The sequence below is a fragment of the Acipenser ruthenus genome, chromosome 1, assembly GCF_902713425.1.
Source record: "Acipenser ruthenus chromosome 1, fAciRut3.2 maternal haplotype, whole genome shotgun sequence".
Taxonomy (NCBI): Eukaryota; Metazoa; Chordata; class Actinopteri; order Acipenseriformes; family Acipenseridae; genus Acipenser; species Acipenser ruthenus.
The window spans coordinates 102,405,626-102,426,460 of record NC_081189.1 but is presented as its reverse complement, the minus strand read 5'-3'; the positions used below and the strand labels follow the sequence as shown (position 1 = coordinate 102,426,460).

Here is a 20,835-nt window from a genome sequence, read left to right as displayed (position 1 = left end):
TTCCAGTGAGCGGTGGCTGACGTAGACTTTTTTTTTTTTTTTGACTGTGTGTATTTTCTTAAAGGCACGGGCTGTTTTTCATCTGTAATATAAAAGTCCTTACGGGCTGTATTAAAGCAGTTACTGGGCCGTGTCTGGCCCGCGGGCCGTGTATTGTGCACCCCTGCCTTAGACAATAACCGACATTCACACAACATGTCAGAAATATAAAACAATAGTTTATATAAGAATAAAATGCGGTGCACAACTAATCTAATATTATAGAAAGGAAAGGCTATTGGTTAGAGATATGCGTGAATAGTATTCCATTTATTGATCTCATATTCAAACGATTACGACCATAACATCATTAGCATACATGGTTAATATACTCATATTAAATATGGCTTATCACACAAAGTGTCTGCTTTGTATTAGTATTTTCAATACCGGTTTCTTGTTGTAATCGATCATGTCAATATGCACAAGAATTAATTCAACTTCCCATTCAGAATGGAATCCAACATTCCAGTACCTAATTTAGCAAATTCGTTTTACTGTGTTAACATAGTTTAGGAAGTGATGTACCAAACTAATAATATGTTATCAACCTCAGTTGATTATATATTCAAATTAACTCAGAAATGGGGCAATGATCAAATTCTGTGCATTTACGAGACAACTCCTTTGAGTTGCACATTTCACCAAACAAAATACATTTCTTAACACTCTAAAACAGGAAGGTATATTCTATTCCTAGAACAGTTTATCTACTAACTTGATAGCATTTTCTACAGTTACTTTCTAGAGTCATAAAGTAGTTAATATTAGATATGATGAATACTTATCGATTTCCATATAAAGAAGTCAATCTGTGCTGTATGCATTGTATTGTGTAGGCTCGCAATAAACAAATAGTTCTTTTCAAATGGAGATCAGCTTGTTGATCTCCAAGACTTGCAGCATTATAGTTATTGTTGGCAGTTTTCCAACTGGAAATAGTTCTGTTGATCAAACGTAACTCAATTCAGATAATGCGTTGCAATTGAAGAGTTATGTAGTGTGTAGAAGTGTTCTTGTTGCAATTCTTCTGTATGGCTAGTACATGACCTTAGGCCCAGCTGCTGGCTATGCTTCCGTTTACTGTTTCAGTCTCTCGTACGGCAAAGAGCTACGGCTCTCTTCAAAGCTGATTTTAGCCACTCTTCAGAACATTGGTTCTTCCTTGCCTTCCGTGAATTTGAGCACTTATGCTCCTGTGATTCAGAAACTTTCTTCACAGGAGTTTAGCTTCCATTTTGTTTCTCCAAACTCCAAGCCACTTCCTCTCGTGGGTGGAGCTCACTTCTTTCTCTTGCCTGGAGCGCTGTTCCTTCTGTGGGGGACACTTCTAGTGTGGGGAGCTCATGGGAAGCTCGTATGGGAAGTAAGCATGGAACGCTCGTATGGAAAGCTCTCATGGGGCAAACTCAAGTGTTTTTGAAAGTTGCGTGGCTGGTTTTGTTGTCCTGACTTCCACCCTGTGATTGGTTAGTTTGGTTATTTTGGGCTGTGCCAGAGTCCATGTGGGGTGTTTCTCATTGGTTGTTCTTGTTCAGCCTATTGTTCTCAATTGGTCTGTGGCTTCGCCCCCTGTCAGCTGTATTTATGAGGGGTACTGTTCTCTGTCCGAGGTGTCAAAGCATACTTAAAACTGTCTGGCTTGCCTGTTGCAAGATATTGCTGGCACCTAAATGATTCATTCAATGAGAGGAAAAGATAAACCACTTGTCCATCAGTTAATGTACGACTCTTTCTAAAAGCATTATTTGTCAGTGGGGGAGTTTGTGAGCAGAAACCAAGTAGACACAGAGAATGGCTTAATACCCCCGTTTGTATATTTCAATTCTGTTAATTTCATACACAGAATGATATTATGACCCACTCTGACGCTACACTTGTGGGGTCGCATCACTCACATTTGCAGGTTCAATGCAAAAGAGACTGAAGTCTCCGTGCAGTGACTATTTATTACCTCGGGGGGCGGGACTGAGGATGTCACTCCACGGAGGGGCCTAGTGATAGGAATTAACCCCATCCCTGCCAACCACCACCAACACACACACACACACACACACACACACACACACACACACACACACACACACATATATATATGAATTTGGCATGTTTTTCTTTTGCCTTGATAAGTTTATCTGAGCTCTTGTCAGTTACTGTTGCCGATCATAGATATTTATAATAGGCTAGATCTGCTAAAGTGTCTTTATGTATGTAAGAGCCAATGCCATCTAGTTATCAGCAAATCTGGACCTAGTTTACGTTTGTGTTTCTCTTCACGAGATTGTGCTGGCTCATACTAAAAATATTCACCTACTGAACATTGCATAAAGTACTGTATGTCTAGAGCAAGACCCTAGTATTTATTTAAGGCTTTAAACACCCATATGGAATGTTTGATTTAATTTTTTATGTACCAGTAGTCTAAATGCTCTTGTTTTTCCAAAACAATCTGTGTAAAAATTTAGTGCAGTGAAGCATATTTGAAAGTGAATGCATGCAAGCAGGTTAAACCAAAGAGAAACATGGCAAGTGAAGTTACCATATGGAAAAGCATTATACAGTACTGGAACATTACGTGGAAAGTGTTATAGGGACGCAAACCACCTGGAAGTTGGTTACTTATTCCCGGTTCCTTATTTGCGGTGTAGTTGACAAAGCAGCGCGTCCTTTTTCTGTGTGTTTTAACTCACTTACACATCTTCCTCAATTAATATATTGCTACTATTTAACAAATAGTCGCTCCTTATAAAAAAAAACCTAAAATATTAATAACAAATCTGTAACAGCAGCATAGCGGTACCCTATATTACCCGCTTGTTTCGCCCCATTTACCCCCCTTAGATGCCTTGCTCACTAAATATCGAGGTATGCCCAGATAGGTTATAACACCCTCTTTGCAAAGCCACTAAAGATTTTAGTGAGCAAGCCGTACCCCATGATCAGCAGCACCCCAAAGTGTAGCCCATTATAACCTATACAGAACGCATGGGGGCACGTCTTTGGATGCCCGGTGTACCCCCTTAGACGGCTTGCTCACTAAATATCGAGGTATGCCTAGATAGGTTATAACACCCTCTTTGCAAAGTCACTAAAGATTTTAGTGAGCAAGCCGTACCCCACGATCAGCAGCACCCCAAAGTGTAGCCCATTATAACCTATGCAGAACGCATGGGGGCACGTCTTTGGATGACCCATTTACCCCCCTCAGACGGCTTGCTCACTAAATATCGAGGTATCTCTAGATAGGGTATAACCCCCCCTTTGTAAAAACACTAAAGATTTTAGTGAGCAAGCCGTACCCCACGAAGAGCAGCACCCCAAAATGTAGCCAATTTTAACCTATACAGAACGCATGGGGGCACGTCTTTGGATGCCCGGCGTACCCCCTTAGACAGCTTGCTCACTAAATATCGAGGTATCTCTAGATAGGTTATCGCCTCCTCTTTGCATTAGGACAGTATTTTGACTTTTGAGATTATCTTCAAACCGTTAGTACCTTTTAAACCTTACAGTGGTGTATTCACATATATATATATAGAAAGTAAATGGATAAATAGACTGAACACGATTATGCCAGCGGGACTCAACAGAAAAGAATGAACTAATTAACTTCAATAAATATATAACATTTAAATAAATAAACAAAATTAATTCAAAAGTTGTGCATGCTGATGCGCTGGGGAGGCCAAATCTAGACTGATCCTCAGAGCCAGCATTGCATGATATAATAAAAATAGAAGTTTATATAAAGTAGTATTAATTAGAATTAATACAGATTCAAAGATAGAAGTAAAAATGATGTCACAATATATAGAACACCATTACATCATTTAAGAATAAATCATGGATTTGAATGTAAACAATAACAAGTAGTTGTCATGCTGTCAAAAACCTATAAATACCTCCAATGTTTTGATTCAAACACAGGCTCCCTTGAGAAAGATATGTATCGAAACGTTGGGCAGCTGGCTCTTTGAGCTAATATATATATATATATATATATATATATATATATATATATATATATATATATATATATATATATATATATATATATTGTAAGACAGCAGGGGGGGGGTTAAAGCCTCCCTGAAAAAAATACATGTGCGGAATGCACATTTGTGTAATTTAATTGTGTTGCCTTATTGTTTAATTGAATTTGTTAAATTGTTTTAGTATTAATTATCCCCTGCACCTGGTAGCCATTGTTAAATTAGTACCAGGTGCAGGGTATTTAAGGGAGGCAGATAGTCTGCTCATGGCTGCTGAGAGAGAAGGAAGCAGGATAGGTGCTCTGCTGCCGAGCAGTCGAGTGAAGAAAGGTAGTGTAAACCTGTGTGGTTTGTTTCGTGGTGAAGATTTTGTTTTGTGTTCCAGGTAAACAGCTTAGCTGTCCTGATTTATAGTTTAGGTTCCTGTTTGTTTAGTTAGTGCTCGTAAAGAGCTAGGTGTTTATTTTGTGTTTGTTTTGTTTGTGTTCATTAAAAATTTAGCGCAACCGCGCTGTCAAAATCCATTTCTGTGTATTGGGTCTATTTTTAAAGGGGCAACGAACCGTGTGAGGTGCAATCTTATTACAATATATATATATATATATATACACAGTACTGTGCAAAAGTTTTAGGCAGGTGTAAAAAAATGCTGTAAAGTAAGAATGCTTTCAAAAACAGACATGTTAATAGTTTATATTTATCAATTAACTAAATGCAAAGTGAGTGAACAGAAGAAAAATCTACATCAAATCAATATTTGGTGTGACCACCCTTTGCCTTCAAAACAGCATCAATTCTTCTAGCTACACTTGCACACAGTTTTTGAAGGAACTCGGCAGGTAGGTTGGCCCAAACATCTTGGAGAACTAACCACAGTTCTTCTGTGGATTTAGGCAGCCTCAGTTGCTTCTCTCTCTTCATGTAATCCCAGACAGACTCTGATGTTGAGATCAGGGCTCTGTGGGGGCCATACCATCACTTCCAGGACTCCTTGTTCTTCTTTACGCTGAAGATAGTTCTTAATGACTTTCGCTGTATGTTCTACTGATTTTGAAGGGAACTAAGCATGATGTGTCTTTCATCTGCTGCAGTAAGTTTCCTTGGCCGACCACTGCGTCTACAGTCCTCAACGTTGCCGGTTTCTTTGTGCTTCTTCAAAAGAGCTTGGACAGCACATCTGGAAACCCCTGTCTGCCTTGAAATTTCTGCCTGGGATGCAGTATAACTACCTTGTGTCTTGTTGCTGTGCTCAGTCTTGCCATGGTGTATGACTTTTGACAGTAAACTGTCTTCAGCAACCTCACCTTGTTAGCTGAGTTTGGCTGTTCCTCACCCAGTTTTATTCCTCCTACACAGCTGTTTCTGTTTCAGTTAATGTCACTCTTCTGCTAACAAAGCTGATTTCATCTCTGCCTTTGCCTCCCACCTCTCTCTCGATTTCCTTGCTCTCACTGAAACCTGGCTGTCCCCTGATAACACTGTAACTCCTGCCGCCCTGTCCTCTCTCTCTACGTCCTGTCCCATACCCCGCGTCTCACTGGACGGGGAGGTGGGACTGGTCTTCTCCTCTCTCCCTCCTTATTCTTTTCTGTCCCTTCTGATCTCTCCTCACTCTCTGTTAATACCTTTGAATTTCATGCTGTCCAACTAACCTCTCCCTGTCAACTCCTGCTCATTGTACTGTACCGCCCCCCTGGGCCTCTCGCTCACTTTCTGGATGAACTCGACTATCTACTCTCCTCCCTCCCCTCTCTGTCTACCCCAACTGTCCTGTTAGGTGACTTCAACATCCACTCTCCAACCCCAGCCACTCTGCTGGATTCCTCCCTCTCCTTCACTCCTTCGACTTCTGTCTCTCTCCATCCCCTCCTGGCCGTCAACTGGACCTCACCTTCTCCAGGACCTGCTGCCCCTCCACCCTCTCTGTCACCCCCCTGGACCTCTCTGATCACTATTTCATCTCTTTTTCTCTGTCTCTCCCCTCTCTCCCTGCTCCTCCTACCCCCACTGTCACCTCTCGCCGTAACCTCCGCTCTCTCTCCCCCTCTGTCCTTGCCTCCACTGCTCTCTCTCACCTCCCTCCTATCGACTCCTTTTCACAACTCTCAGTAGACTCTGCTACCTCCACCCTCTTCTCCTCCCTCACCTCCTCCCTCGACTCCCTCTGTCCCCTCACCTCCTGACCTGCTCGCCCCTCCCCTCCCCAACCCTGGCTCTCCTCTGCGCTCCGCTCAGCAAGAATCGCACTGCGATCTGCTGAAAAGAAATGGAAGAGAACCAAACTCCCTGCTGCCCTAGACCTTTACCGCACTCTCCTCTCCTCCTTCTCCTCTACTCTCTCCTCTGCTAAATGTACTTATTTCCAATCTGTAATCCAAGCCTCCACTAACAACCCACGTAAACTATTCTCTACCTTCTCCTCCCTCCTAAACCCTCCCCCCTCCTCCTCCTTCCTCTATCTCTCCTGATGACTTTGCCTCCTTCTTCTCTTCTAAAATCTCAGATATACGCAAACTCTTTAACACCTCTCCCTCCCCCGCACCCCCTCCTGCTCCAACCCCTACACCCACTGCATCCCCTACTAACTCACCCTCCTTCTCCACCTTCTTGCCCCTCTCTGACTCTGACCTCTCCTCCCTGCTCCAGGGTCACAAACCCACCACGTGTGCCCTGGACCCCCTCCCCACTCACCTCTTTCAAGCTGCTGCTCCTGCTCTACTTCCCTACATCTCCTCCCTTCTCAACACCTCTCTACTTTCTGGTCTCTTTCCCTCTGCCTTCAAAAAAGCCTCTATCACTCCCCTCCTCAAAAAACCTACCCTCGACCCCACCTCCCTCCAGAGCTACCGTCCTGTCTCCCTCCTACCCTTCCTCTCCAAAACCCTCGAGCGGACTGTACACCGCCAGCTCTCTGCTTTCCTGTCCAATCTCGACCCTCTCCAATCTGGCTTCCGCTCTGCTCACTCCACTGAAACCGCCCTCCTGTCTGTCACCAACTCACTTAAGTCTGCCCGAGCTGCCTCTCTCTCCTCTGTCCTAATTCTCCTCGACCTCTCTGCTGCCTTTGACACTGTTGATCACTGTATTCTACTATGATCTCTCGCTGACCTGGGGATCTCTGGCACTGCTCTGGCCTGGTTCTCCTACTACCTCTCCAACCGCACTTACCAGGTAACCTGGCGTGGAGCAACCTCCACACCTCACCCTCTCTTAACAGGAGTCCCCCAAGGGTCAGTCTTGGGTCCTCTCCTGTTCTCTCTCTACACCCGCTCCCTGGGCCCCCTCATCGCATCCTATGGTTTCTCATACCATTTCTATGCTGATGATGCTCAGATTTTCCTCTCCTTCCCCACCTCTGACTCCACCATCTCCTCCCGTATCTCTACCTGTCTGTCTGCTCTTTCCTCCTGGATGCACTCGCATCACCTTAGACTCAACCTCTCTAAATCTGACCTTCTTTTCTTTCCCTCCTCCTCCCCCTCCTCTGACCTCTCTATCTCTGTTACTCTGGAATCTACCACACTCTCTCCCTCTTCCTCCGCTAAGAACCTCGGAGTCACCCTGGACCCCTGCCTCTCTTATTCCCAGCACATCTCCACTCTGGCACGCACTTGCCGATTCTTCCTGAGCAACATCCGAAGAATCCGACCCTTCCTCACCAACTACGCCACCCAGCTCCTGGTCCAGGCCTTGGTACTCTCCCGCCTAGACTACTGCAACTCCCTCCTGGCTGGCCTCCCTGCGTCCGCCACCTGTCCGCTCCAGCTCATCCAGAACTCCACTGCTTGCCTGGTGTTCTCTCTGCCTCGCTTCTCCCACGCAACTCCACTATTCCGCTCACTCCACTGGCTCCCGATCACCGCTCGCATCCAGTTCAAGACTCTTGTACTAGCCTACAGATGCCTTGACCAGACTGCACCCAGCTACCTCCAGACCCTCATCTCTCCCTACACCCCCACTCAACCTCTCCGCTCCGCCTGCACTAGAAGACTGACTCTACCTCCTCTACGCTCCCCTGCCTCCAGAGCCCGCTCCTTCTCCACCCTTGCTCCACAGTGGTGGAATGACCTTCCTACAGATGTCAGGACCGCCCAGTCTCTGACCACATTCCGGCGCCTCCTTAAGACTCACCTCTTCAGACAGCACCTGTAGAACTCCTCTGTTTTTCCCCTGTGACACTATCACCCTTCCTTAAATGCGCTTTATTTGCTCTTATCTGCCCCCTATTTTACTGCATTTAATCCTGTACTTCAGAGTACTGCAATCTGCCAAGTGTTTAATCTGTAGTATTTTGTAGTTAATCATATCCTGATGTAACTATCACTGTTTTCTGCTGTATTATTGAATTGTATTTTGTCACACTTGTACTTGCTTGAACCATAGTCATTGTATTTATCTTGCTCTTATTGTATTATTACTTGTACTGTAACACTTGAAATGTATTTGCTTACGATTGTAAGACGCCCTGGATAAGGGCGTCTGCTAAGAAATAAATAATAATAATGATTGTGTTTCAACCTACATATTGAATTGATGATCATTAGCACCTGTTTGGTATAATTGTTTAATCATACACCTGACTATATGCCTACAAAATCCTTGACTGTGTGCAAGTGTAGCTAGAAGAATTGATGCTGTTTTGAAGGCAAAGGGTGGTCACACCAAATATTGATTTGATGTAGATTTTTCTTCTGTTCACTCACTTTGCATTTAGTTAATTGATAAATATAATCTATTAACATGTCTATTTTTGAAAGCATTCTTACTTTACAGCATTTTTTTCACACCTGCCTAAAACTTTTGCACAGTACTATATATATATATATATATATATATATATGTAAGCTCAAAGAGCCAGCTGCCCAACGTTTCGATATGTTGTACATATCTTTCTCAAGGGAGCCTGTGTTTGAATCAAAACATTGGAGGTATTTATAGGTTTTTGACAGCATGACAACTACTTGTTTTTGTTTACATTCAAATCCGTGATTTATTCTTACATGATGTAATGGTGTTCTATATATTGTGACATCATTTTTACTTCTATCTTTGAATCTGTATTAATTCTAATTAATACTACTTTATATAAACTTCTATTTTTATTATATCATGCAATGCTGGCTCTGAGGATCAGTCTAGATTTGGCCTCCCCAGCGCATCAGCATGCACAACTTTTGAATGAATTGTGTTTATTTATTTAAATGTTATATATTTACTGAAGTTAATTAGTTCATTCTTTTCTGTTGAGTCCCGCTGGCATAATCGTGTTCAGTCTATTTATCCATTTACTTTCTATATATATATATATATATATATATATATATATATATATGAATACACCATTGTAAGGTTTTAAAGGTACTAACGGTTTGAAGATAATCTCAAAAGTCAAAATACTGTCCTAATGCAAAGAGGGTGTTATAACCTATCTAGGGATAGCCCGAAATTTAGTGTGCAAGCCGTCTAAGGGGGGTAAATGGGGCGAAACAAGCGGGTAATATAGGGAACCGCTATGGTGCTGATACAGATTTGTTATTAATATTTTCTTCTTTTTTTTTTTTAAAGAAGGAGCAATTATTTTTTAAATAGTGGCAATATATTAATTGAGCAAGATCTGTAAGTGATTTAAAACACATAGAAAAAGGACGCGCTGCTTTGTCAACTACATCGCAAATAAGGAACCGGGAATAAGTAACCAACTTCCAGGTGGTGGGACGCAAACTATTTTTTTTAAAACTAACGTGTTAATCTAGTGAATTTAATTAGTGAATTTATTTATTTGTGATTTTTGTTTGTTATTTTAATCGATGATGGCTAAATCTAGAAGGAGTTTTTTGTTTGTTCGTTTGTTTTTTCGGGGGTGGGGCGCCTAGTCTCTAAATAACTGTAAAACAATCTGCGGGGACTTGCAGCTCGAGGCAAACAAGCCTGTCGTAGCCACGCAAAACACAAATACGTTTCCTTGTTGGAGGCAACGGTCCACAAAGGAGAAGTCAGAAGAAACTGTTTCAAAGGAGAGTTACCCTTCTTGCTTGCTTGCTTTGACCGGATCTGAAAAGGCACATAAATACTGTATGTCATTATGACATGCCGGGAGTTCTGTGTCCGTCGCCGCAGACTATTAGTTATATGCGGCAGTATTTTGATTCTTGTAGCAATAGTATTGGTTGTTGTAATGTATGTGAAATATGGTGTAGATGACGACACCAAAGGAACCACAAAGAACTTGAAAACTATTGTTATTGAAAGATGTAGGGAGTATATAAGGGCAGTTAGTCAAATGCCAAGGTAAGTGGGTTTCATATACAAATGTTTGTTTACTGGTTTGTATTTTGTGTGTTCAATAAAATGGAAGGTTTGAAGTGTGTGTGTGTGTGTCTATATATATATATATATATATATATATATATATATATATATATATATATATATATATATATATATATATAGACACACACACACACATATACATACATACAATGAAGATAGAGTCTCTACGGCAATACAAAAGTTCAAAACGTTTTCAGCCAAACTTTTGGTAAGCCATCTAAACTGAAAGTATGGCTGAAAACGTTTTGAACTTTAGCATTGCCGTAGAGACTCTACCTTCATTACATATGATTACCTTATACTGGTCACCTCGTCAATATCAAGCATTATAGTGCACAAATGACTTTATAGATACATCACACCGATTTCTAGAAATTTCAGTAAACTGTAATACTATATGTATTGTAAGTTATCTGATAAGGATTTCCATTTCTTGCATTGCTCCTTCGGGCAGCAGTGTGGAGTAGTGGTTAGGGCTCTGGACTCTTGAGGGTCGTGGGTTTAATCCCTGGTGGGGGACACTGCTGCTGTACCCTTGAGCAAGGTACTTTACCTAGATTGCTCCAGTAAAATAAAAACCCAACTGTATAAATGGGTAATTGTATGTAAATATAATGTGATATCTTGTAACAATTGTAAGTCGCCTTGGATAAGGGCGTCAGCTAAGAAATACATAATGATACGTGCACTAAAAGCATTTACAATCCAAAGCATGGTTTTTGCTGTTTCAGTTAACGTGAAATCTGCAACTGTTTAAGAGCTGGAGAACTGGTACTTATTTATTTATTTTTGAGAAAGTACGTGTTTTGTAGTGTTACATTTTACTCCACATGTAGGAATTATTTATTTATCTTGCTCTTAATTGTATTATTACTTGTACTGTGATCCTTGAAATGTATTTTTGTTTACGACTTTAAGTCGCCCTGGATAAGGGCGTCTGCTAATAAATAAATAATAATAATAATAATAATAATAATAATAATAATAATAATAATAATAATTAGTTTTATATTAAATACAGACAGATGATGTTAACGAAGGATATAGTGCACTATAGAGATTTTTTTTTTTTTATAAATCATTTTTTAATAAAGCAAAAGGTAAAAAGGCAACATTTTTTATATTGAAGTAAAATTGTTTTACAAAGGTATTATTAGTGTTGTTGTTATTATTAGAGATATTAACTGGTGTGAATTGCGATCATGTTGTTGATATTAATTTAAAAATAAGCAATAGTAATTATATTACATTTTAGTTGTGATATATATATATCTCTCTCTCTCTCTCTCTCTCTCTCTATATATATATATATATATATATATATATATATATATATATATATATATACACACACAGTACTGTGCAAAAGTTTTAGGCAGGTGTGAAAAAATGCTGTAAAGTAAGAATGCTTTCAAAAATAGACATGTTAATAGTTTATATTTATCAATTAACAAAATGCAAAGTGAGTGAACAGAAGAAAAATCTACATCAAATCAATATTTGGTGTGACCACCCTTTGCCTTCAAAACAGCAACAATTCTTCTAGGTACACTTGCACACAGTTTTTGAAGGAACTCGGCAGGTAGGTTGGCCCAAACGTCTTGGAGAACTAAACACAGTTCTTCTGTGGATTTAGGCAGCCTTAGTTGCTTCTCTCTCTTCATGTAATCCCAGACGGACTCGATGATGTTGAGATCAGGGCTCTGTGGGGTCCATACCATCACTTCCAGGACTCCTTGTTCTTCTTTACGCTGAAGATAGTTCTTAATGACTCTCGCTGTATGTTTGGGGTCGTTGTCATGCTGCAGAATAAATTTGGGGCCAATCAGATGTCTCCCTGATTGGTATTGCATGATGGATAAGTATCTGCCTGTACTTCTCAGCATTGAGGAGACCATTAATTCTGACCAAATCCCCAACTCCATTTGCAGAAATGCAGCCCCAAACTTGCAAGGAACCTCCACCATGCTTCACTGTTGCCTGCAGACACTCATTCGTGTACCGCTCTCCAGCCCTTCGGTGAACAAGCTTCCTTCTGCTACAGCCAAATATTTCAAATTTTGACTCATCAGTCCAGAGCACCTGTTGCCATTTTTCTGCACCCCAGTTCCTGTGTTTTCGTGCATAGTTGAGTCGCTTGGCCTTGTTTCCACGTCGGAGGTATGGCTTTTTGGCTGCAAGTTTTCCATGAAGGCCACTTCTGACCAGACTTCTCCGGACAGTAGATGGGTGTACCAGGGTCCCACTGTTTTCTGCCAATTCTGAGCTGATGGCACTGCTGGACATCTTCCGATTGCGAAGGGAAGTAAGCATGATGTGCCTTTCATCTGCTGCAGTAAGTTTCCTTGGCCGACCACTGCGTCTACGGTCCTCAACGTTGCCCGTTTCTTTGTGCTTCTTCAAAAGAGCTTGGACAGCACATCTGGAAACCCCTGTCTGCCTTGAAATTTCTGCCTGGGAGAGACCTTGCTGATGCAGTATAACTACCTTGTGTCTTGTTGCTGTGCTCAGTCTTGCCATGGTGTATGAATTTTGACAGTAAACTGTCTTCAGCAACCTCACCTTGTTAGCTGAGTTTGGCTGTTCCTCACCCAGTTTTATTCCTCCTACACAGCTGTTTCTGTTTCAGTTAATGATTGTGTTTCAACCTACATATTGAATTGGTGATCATTAGCACCTGTTTGGTATAATTGTTTAATCATACACCTGACTATATGCCTACAAAATCCCTGACTTTGTGCAAGTGTACCTAGAAGAATTGATGCTGTTTTGAAGGCAAAGGGTGGTCACACCAAATATGGATTTGATTTAGATTTTTCTTCTGTTCACTCACTTTGCATTTAGTTAATTGATAAACATAATCTATTAACATGTCTATTTTTGAAAGCATTCTTACTTTACAGCATTTTTTCACACCTGCCTAAAACTTTTGCACAGTACTGTGTATATATATATATATATATATATATATATATATATATATATATATATATATATATATATATATGTTATAATCTTTTCAAACTACTCTCTATATAACCACCAAAATGAATTGTTGGATTGTTTTAACTTGACCAAAAAAAAAAAGACGTTGATATTTAAAGATGAAATTTTGGTATATGTAGCAGATTTTGACAAGGTAGCAAAATTTGACGCTTATACATATTTTAGCGTGCACGGGGGAAGGCAGCAGCAGGGCTGGTAGGTGACGTAATCACACACGTAGACATAAGCCCCGATATACAGGAGCCGGCTCTTTGGTACAGCGGTATAGGCGCTATGCTTTAGTGCGAGCGGCAGTGGCGACGAGTAGAGGGGGCACGCCTGGTCACGCTCCCCCCCCCCCCCACACACACACAGTGAAACATGTATAAGAAATAAAACAAAAATTGCAATATCGTTATATTTTTCGCTTACCATTATAGTCTACCTGTGTGTTCACACAGGACGCGGCGCTGATTTGTATTTTCTCTCACAGAGCAAACTTTTTATTTACCACGTTGCTGTCAACCAATGAGAATACATAAGCAAGCTGCACCACACACAGATGCATGTTGTATAGGCTACGATTACTGTATATGTTGTATTACTATTACGTTAAGAAAATCTTTAAGGCTGGGGATATGAAATATTTCAGCTTCTCTGGTGCTGTGTAAAACAAAACATGATTTAATATCGCAGCATTTCTTTATTTCTTACTGCTTTACCATTTGTATTTTTCCCAAATAATGAATTTCGTAACATTTACAGTATTGCAGCTTTTTAAAAAGTATGATTCCCTTTTAATTTCTATGGTCGATTACTTTTTCTTTCATGGCTTGGTGATAAAATATTATTATATGCTACTGTGTGTGTTTTAAATTTTACTTTTGCATTATTAAAATAAAACCGCAGTAAAATAAATACATTATGAAATAAGAGTCGAAGTAGCTCGGGTATTTGAGCAACATTACTACCGTTTTCGTAAGCACAGCAATAGCGGAGAAAATGCGCGTTCACGGTCACACACACACAGACTTCTATTAAAGAAATATGCGCATGCTCCAAATCAATCTAGAGAGATCTGCACAAGCGCGAAATGTTGGCGATTGCTCGGGAATGCAAGATATCAAGGGGGTGCAGGATTCATTATAACACCGGCAGTCCTGCGCCAGTCAAGTGGTAATTAAATTAGTCAGGATTTGTGAAATTAAATAAAATGGTTTGCTTTGCTTTGAACACTAATTGCTGGTTAACAAAAATGAACAACCATAAGTAGGAATGAAATTAGTTATTTTTATTTATTGTCATAATGTGAAATTGAAATCTGATGCGCATTTTAAAAGTTCAAGTCCTTTGCTTTGTATTTCCTTTTTTGTTTTTAATCAGAAATGTTCTAAACTGAATCTTTTTTTAACTATTTTGCACAGCAGTGTATTTGGTTATTGGATCTTCTGTTAAAAAAAAAAAGAAAAAAAAAGATCTTTATCTTTCGAAAATAAAACGTCAATGCACGAATCAATTGCACCACTTCCATTTCCATCCCCTCCCGAATAAAAATCCTGGCTACGCCACTGCTGCCAGGGTTTATTATTTAAAAATACAAATATATATTTTTATGTTTTTCGTAAGTGGGTAGAGAATATGTAAGTGTGCAGTTTATTTCAAACTTTCAAACCTTAATAACATAACCAGAGTGTCTAAGACCCTTCACTGTTATATTTGTTCTCGTGTGAGACGAAAATATGTGCTAAAAACGGAGTGAAATTTGATGTAGCCCTTTTAAAATGGCAAAAAGACAGCTACGTTTGAAGTTTTTCTACACCAAAAAAGCTAAACCACCAACGCCAGAGACATCAACAGAAACCAAACCTGACTCTTCTGTAGTTCAGAATTTTATTAACAGCACAAGAGTATCTATCCAGCCATTAATTTGTCCATCTGTTTGTCAATTTGTTTGTCAATTCATGAATTGGTCATTTCTCCAGCAATTCGTCCATAAATTCATCAATTCATACAGTAATTCATAAACATATTTGTTAATTAATCTAATAATTCATTAATTAATTTGTCAATTCATTAATACGAAACGCTGTATGGACCTGCAAATTTGCAATCAACCAGACAAACTTCCCAACAAACAGTCAAACTTCCAACTGTCAATCTCACACTGTGCCAAAAACACGGCAACCTTTCTAGCCAATGGGAGCACAAACTAATATTTTAACAAATGAAAATCCAGCCTCACTCAAAACTGCTTCAGCCAATAATATTACCGTTTATTAGAAGGGCATTTCAAAAGAGAGTCTATTGAATAAGATACGTGACTCTGCTGATTTTCAATGGAGACTTCCGTCTCACTGCGCGCAAAGCATTGTGGTATATAGAGAGAGCTCGGCAAAAAAATGATACGGAGAGTCAATAGAGGCGGAAAAAATGTTGCTGGTTTTCGCCATGTTAAAAAAATGCATCAAACTTTTGAAGTAGATTTCACATTTGCCCAGAACCTTTTGAAGAAAACGGCAAGATTAGCAAATTATGACAATACGTAATTATTATGAATAATGCTATTTTCTGAGCACTGTCCCGTTCGGTGGCACATTTGCAGAAACATCGCTCTAGAGAAGCATATTCATTAAATCATTTAACAGTCAGGTAACACCGGTTACTTTAGAAATACATAACATTACAACATCAAATATTATCAAGACACAGCAATATAGTACAGTAAACAAACTACCTGTAGCTACTTGCCATGTCCCTTACACACTTTTTCAGGCTTTGTTGGGTTCCCATAACCAACCATTGAGCAGATGTCCATGCCACTTGTTTGAAGGTACTTGGAGAGGGATGATGTCTGCTCAAATATACACAAGAAAATTTGAGCAGTGAGTATGGTCTCATATTTGAGCAGAGCCTCTGTGTATCCTTTTGCTTTCACTTGCACTGTGGGGTTCATACTGGTATCTTCTTCAATCTTATTTAATGTGAGAACCAGGTCGATGAACAGCGCATGTTGTGGATTGCCAAAAGATCCAAATCCCTTCCTCAGAGCCTGATCCTTGGCCCACCACAGTGTTTCCCCTATTGGAGACAGGCGTCTGTGGCGTGTGTCTTCACTCACATCATCCCAGGTATTCATGCGTTTGTATGATTCACGAATGAATACTGCAACATCATTTAATAGTGAAAAAAGTGTTGCACTTGGTATCACAACTCCTGTAGTGTCTGCCAACACCAGATCTAGTATGTGTGCATAACACCAGACATGCACTTGGTTGGGAGACTGTGCTGACAGTAATGCAGAGAACCCCTGGTATTGCCCCTGCATGTTTGCAGCTCCATCAGTTGCATTTTCCAGAGCCTGTTTCAGTAGCTTTACAAATGACTCTCCAGTTGATGACTCACACTAAACCACAGCTATCAGCCTCTCATGGACAACATCTGTGACGTATCTGAGGATGACTGAGCACTGGTCCTTAGAGGTTATGTCTTGTGTTGTGTCTATCTGGACAGAAAACAGCCCTGCTTCCCTGACTTGACTTGCAATGGTTTCCTGGATTTTGAGGCGGATAGTATCAATAAGTGCATTGACAGTCTGTTTTGAGAGCAAAATAACAAGGGATCCTCTCCCTCCACTCCCCCCAGATTCATGCAGCTTCTTGCTTTTTGTTATGCAGTCATTCACGTCTTCTTGCAGGCACACATCATATTTGCTGAGCAGAAGAATGAACTCCAAAGAGTTACCATGGTCAACAGCCATGTTCTCTAAGGTATATGCACCCTCAGATTTGGATCCCCTGTAAAGGCCACATTTGCCTATCACTTTGACTACATCTATTACACGCTCCAGCACCTGAAGTTTCTTTTGCACTTGTTCTCGATGTGCAGACATTTGGTTACTGCTTAGTAGGCTCTTGATGTCTGTCTTGCTGGCTCTCAGGAAGTATGTGTCTGCACTGTCTCTATGGGCAATACTTTGTTCATGCTCCTCTATTCTCTGATGTGACCAGGTTTTCATGCCGCCTTTAACAAATGGACTGTCATAAGAGGGCTTTGAGAACGCTAAACAGACAATACAGTGAGTGGGATTGTTCACAATAGGTCAGCCACTTGTGGTTGGTTCCATCCTTGCAGTGGAAGACTTTCTGAACATTGGCAATGGCATTTCTTGGAGCTTGTTTAGGGTGATAACAAAAAAATGTGTCCAGCTCTTTAGACTGAGGGCGTGTTAAGTAATCAAAGCTACCAGCTGACCCCCCTGCATTCACTTCATGTCTGCATCTTGTCTCTCTCTCATTCTCTTTCCTCAGCTGTTGTTCTCTCTGCACTGGACCCTGCAACAGCATCCATTCTGTCCCTCTCTCACCCCTCTGCATTCACTTCATATGTCTGCATCTTGTCTCTCTCTCCTTCTCTTTCCTCAGCTGTTGTTCTCTCTGCACTGGACCCTGCAACAGCATCCATTCTCTCCCTCTCTTGCTCCTCAAGCTCAGCTGCATCTGCTTTAATATGCATAAAAGAACAACAGCAATCAATTTAATTAATACCTTTAGCAAACTTTATTATAATTTGAAAGAATACTCACAAAAACATAGCTTGTTTAATTTATAAAACGGATAGTTCCGGTCCTCCTCTCTGATTGGTCAAAACAGCAATCCAACTGTGCTATATTCAACCATAGGCCACTGTTAGGCCTTCTCACCCTTCCATAAATTATATCTTTGCGCAACAACCTAAACATCGACCTAAGTATCAAACCCAATCAAATTCATGTGAAATGATTGCATTAAAATTTGGGATTTTGTTAGTGTCATACAATACATGCAATGCGAAATCTACGCCGCGAGTTTCCAGTAGGGGGCAATACTATAGCCAAATGGCATGTCATGCTATGGTTTTACAAATAAAAATTGGCTAATACCACCATCAGCTCGGCTTGCCATGATTTTGTTTCAGTTTATATCATGGGTAACCAGCTAAATGGCGGAGAGAGAGAGACGCGACTTGGTAAATGTTTGAGCTAATGTTTTTTTTAGTAACCCAGTTAGCTAGCTAGCTAGCATAGGACGGCTAGTCGATTTGCTAGCGGAGCTTAGCATAGCTATACATAGCTGACTAGATCTCAAAAAGTGACTAACGTTACAAATATTGGTGTAGCCCTTTTATAAAAGCAATAAGGTACGAGAGGCTGTGATATATCGTGTATATAGTCACAGCGAGGGCGTTATTAGGTACGAGGCGCAGCCGAGTCTTTAATCTATTTAATGCAACCATAAATTCTACTGCTTGTACCTGCTGTGCTCGACCCTGCCACAGCGTCATCTTCTTCAGTGGGCTCCCTAGGCTGAGTCAACTGATTAACACTGGCATCCTGACGTCCTTCGCTCTCCCTACTACCAGCCGGCCTACGGAACATGTCAGTTATTTTTGTGCACTTTGCGGCATCTGCCTCAAGAGACCGTTGCCATTTGTCTCTAATCTTTTCTGCCCCACCTTTTCTTTTTTTCTCAATTTTTTACACTGACACTCATCCACTATCAATACAAAAGTTTGATGCATTTTTTTAACATGGCGAAAACCAGCAACAATTCTTCCGCCTTCATTGACTCTCCATGAAAACATTTTTGCCAAACTCTCTGTATATACCACAATGCTTTGCGCGCAGTGAGACGGAAGTCTCCATTGAAAATCAGCAGAGTCGAGTATCTTATTCAATAGACTCTCTTTTGAAATGCCCTTCTAATAAACGGTAATATTATTGGCTGAAGCAGTTTTGAGTGAGGCTGGATTTTCATTTGTTAAAATATTAGTTTGTGCTCCCATTGGCTAGAAAGGTTGCCGTGTTTTTGGCACAGTGTGAGATTGACAGTTGGAAGTTTGACTGTTTGTTGGGAAGTTTGTCTGGTTGATTGCAAATTTGCAGGTCCATACAGCGTTTCGTATTAATGAATTGACAAATTAATTAATGAATTATTAGATTAATTAACAAATATGTTTATGAATTACTGTATGAATTGATGAATTTATGGACGAATTGCTGGAGAAATGACCAATTCATGAATTGACAAACAAATTGACAAACAGATGGACAAATTAATGGCTGGATAGTTTTGGCACAAATGGTGCTCCATACTCTTGTGCTGTTAATAAAATTCTGAACTACAGAAGAGTCAGGTTTGGTTTCTGTTGATGTCTCTGGCGTTGGTGGTTTAGCTTTTTTGGTGTAGAAAAACTTCAAACGTAGCTGTCTTTTTGCCATTTTAACAGGGCTACATCAAATTTCACTCCGTTTTTAGCACATATTTTCGTCTCACACGAGAACAAATATAATAGTGAAGGGTCTTAGACACTCTGGTTATGTTATTAAGGTTTGAAAGTTTGAAATAAACTGCACACTTACATATTCTCTACCCACTTACGAAAAACATAAAAATATATATTTGTATTTTTAAATAATAAACCCTGGCAGCAGTGGCGTAGCCAGGATTTTTATTCGGGAGGGGCTGGAAATGGAAGTGGTGCAATTGATTCGTGCATTGACGTTTTATTTTCGAAAGATAAAGATCTTTTTTTTTCTTTTTTTTTTAACAGAAGATCCAATAACCAAATACACTGCTGTGCAAAATAGTTAAAAAAAGATTCAGTTTAGAACATTTCTGATTAAAAACAAAAAAGGAAATACAAAGCAAAGGACTTGAACTTTTAAAATGCGCATCAGATTTCAATTTCACATTATGATAATAAATAAAAATAACTATATATAATTTCATTCCTACTTATGGTTGTTCATTTTGTAACACTACAAAATGTGGAAAAGTCCAAGGGGGGTGAATACTTATGCAAGGCACTGTAATATTATAGAATCATATCTGTTTGAAAAAAGCAGCACAAGTTGTTAGGCATTATACCGTTTTTAATTAAGGCAGTTTTATCAATGAAGAGAGTGTTTTGCCCCACAATTTATTATTTTTGTACTGCATAGACAAATGACTCTTTGAAAAAATACATACAGCATTGCAAATGACTTATTTCTATTTAATATTATAATGACGTCACCAAAGGTGTCTATAGCGAGTCAGTAAAGGTGTCGGTCCTATATGAAGGCCATTTCACATTTTATTTATATAGTGTGGGCACATATATCTTGGAAAGAAATGAGGAATGTTTTTGGGGCAATGCGTTTTACACACCTGCATCCAACATGAAAATGCCCTCATCCGCACCTGTATACATTAGTTAATCATGGCTGATTAACTAACATATACAGGTGAATATGTAAAGAATGCCTTGCTCCAAGACAGTGCTTATATCTCTTAGGAAAAAATAGTTAAAGGTATGAGTTAATGCAATTTATGTAATTTTATTAAAAACTGAAATGAGGTCACCTGCAGCTGCAATGTGTTTTATACAACTGTATCCAATAATAAAAGCGTGCCAGACGCAGCCCTGTATAGTGGTACAGGCCCCAGGATAATACCAAGTGTATCATATT

The 20,835-nt window shown here is 40.0% G+C and overlaps 1 protein-coding gene across 2 annotated transcripts in view; it reads left to right on the top strand.

Annotated features, from left to right (window-relative positions):
- Positions 1–9,947: 9,947 nt before the first annotated feature.
- Positions 9,948–20,835, top strand: part of LOC117421343 (ADP-ribosyl cyclase/cyclic ADP-ribose hydrolase 1-like) — a 41,860-nt gene continuing 30,972 nt past the window's right edge. For both annotated transcript variants that reach the window (XM_034035637.3, XM_034035636.3), the window contains exon 1: positions 9,948–10,319. In XM_034035637.3, the coding sequence (XP_033891528.3) occupies positions 10,114–10,319 (206 nt within the window). In that variant the 5' untranslated portion in view covers positions 9,948–10,113. The remainder of the gene's footprint in view (positions 10,320–20,835) is intronic.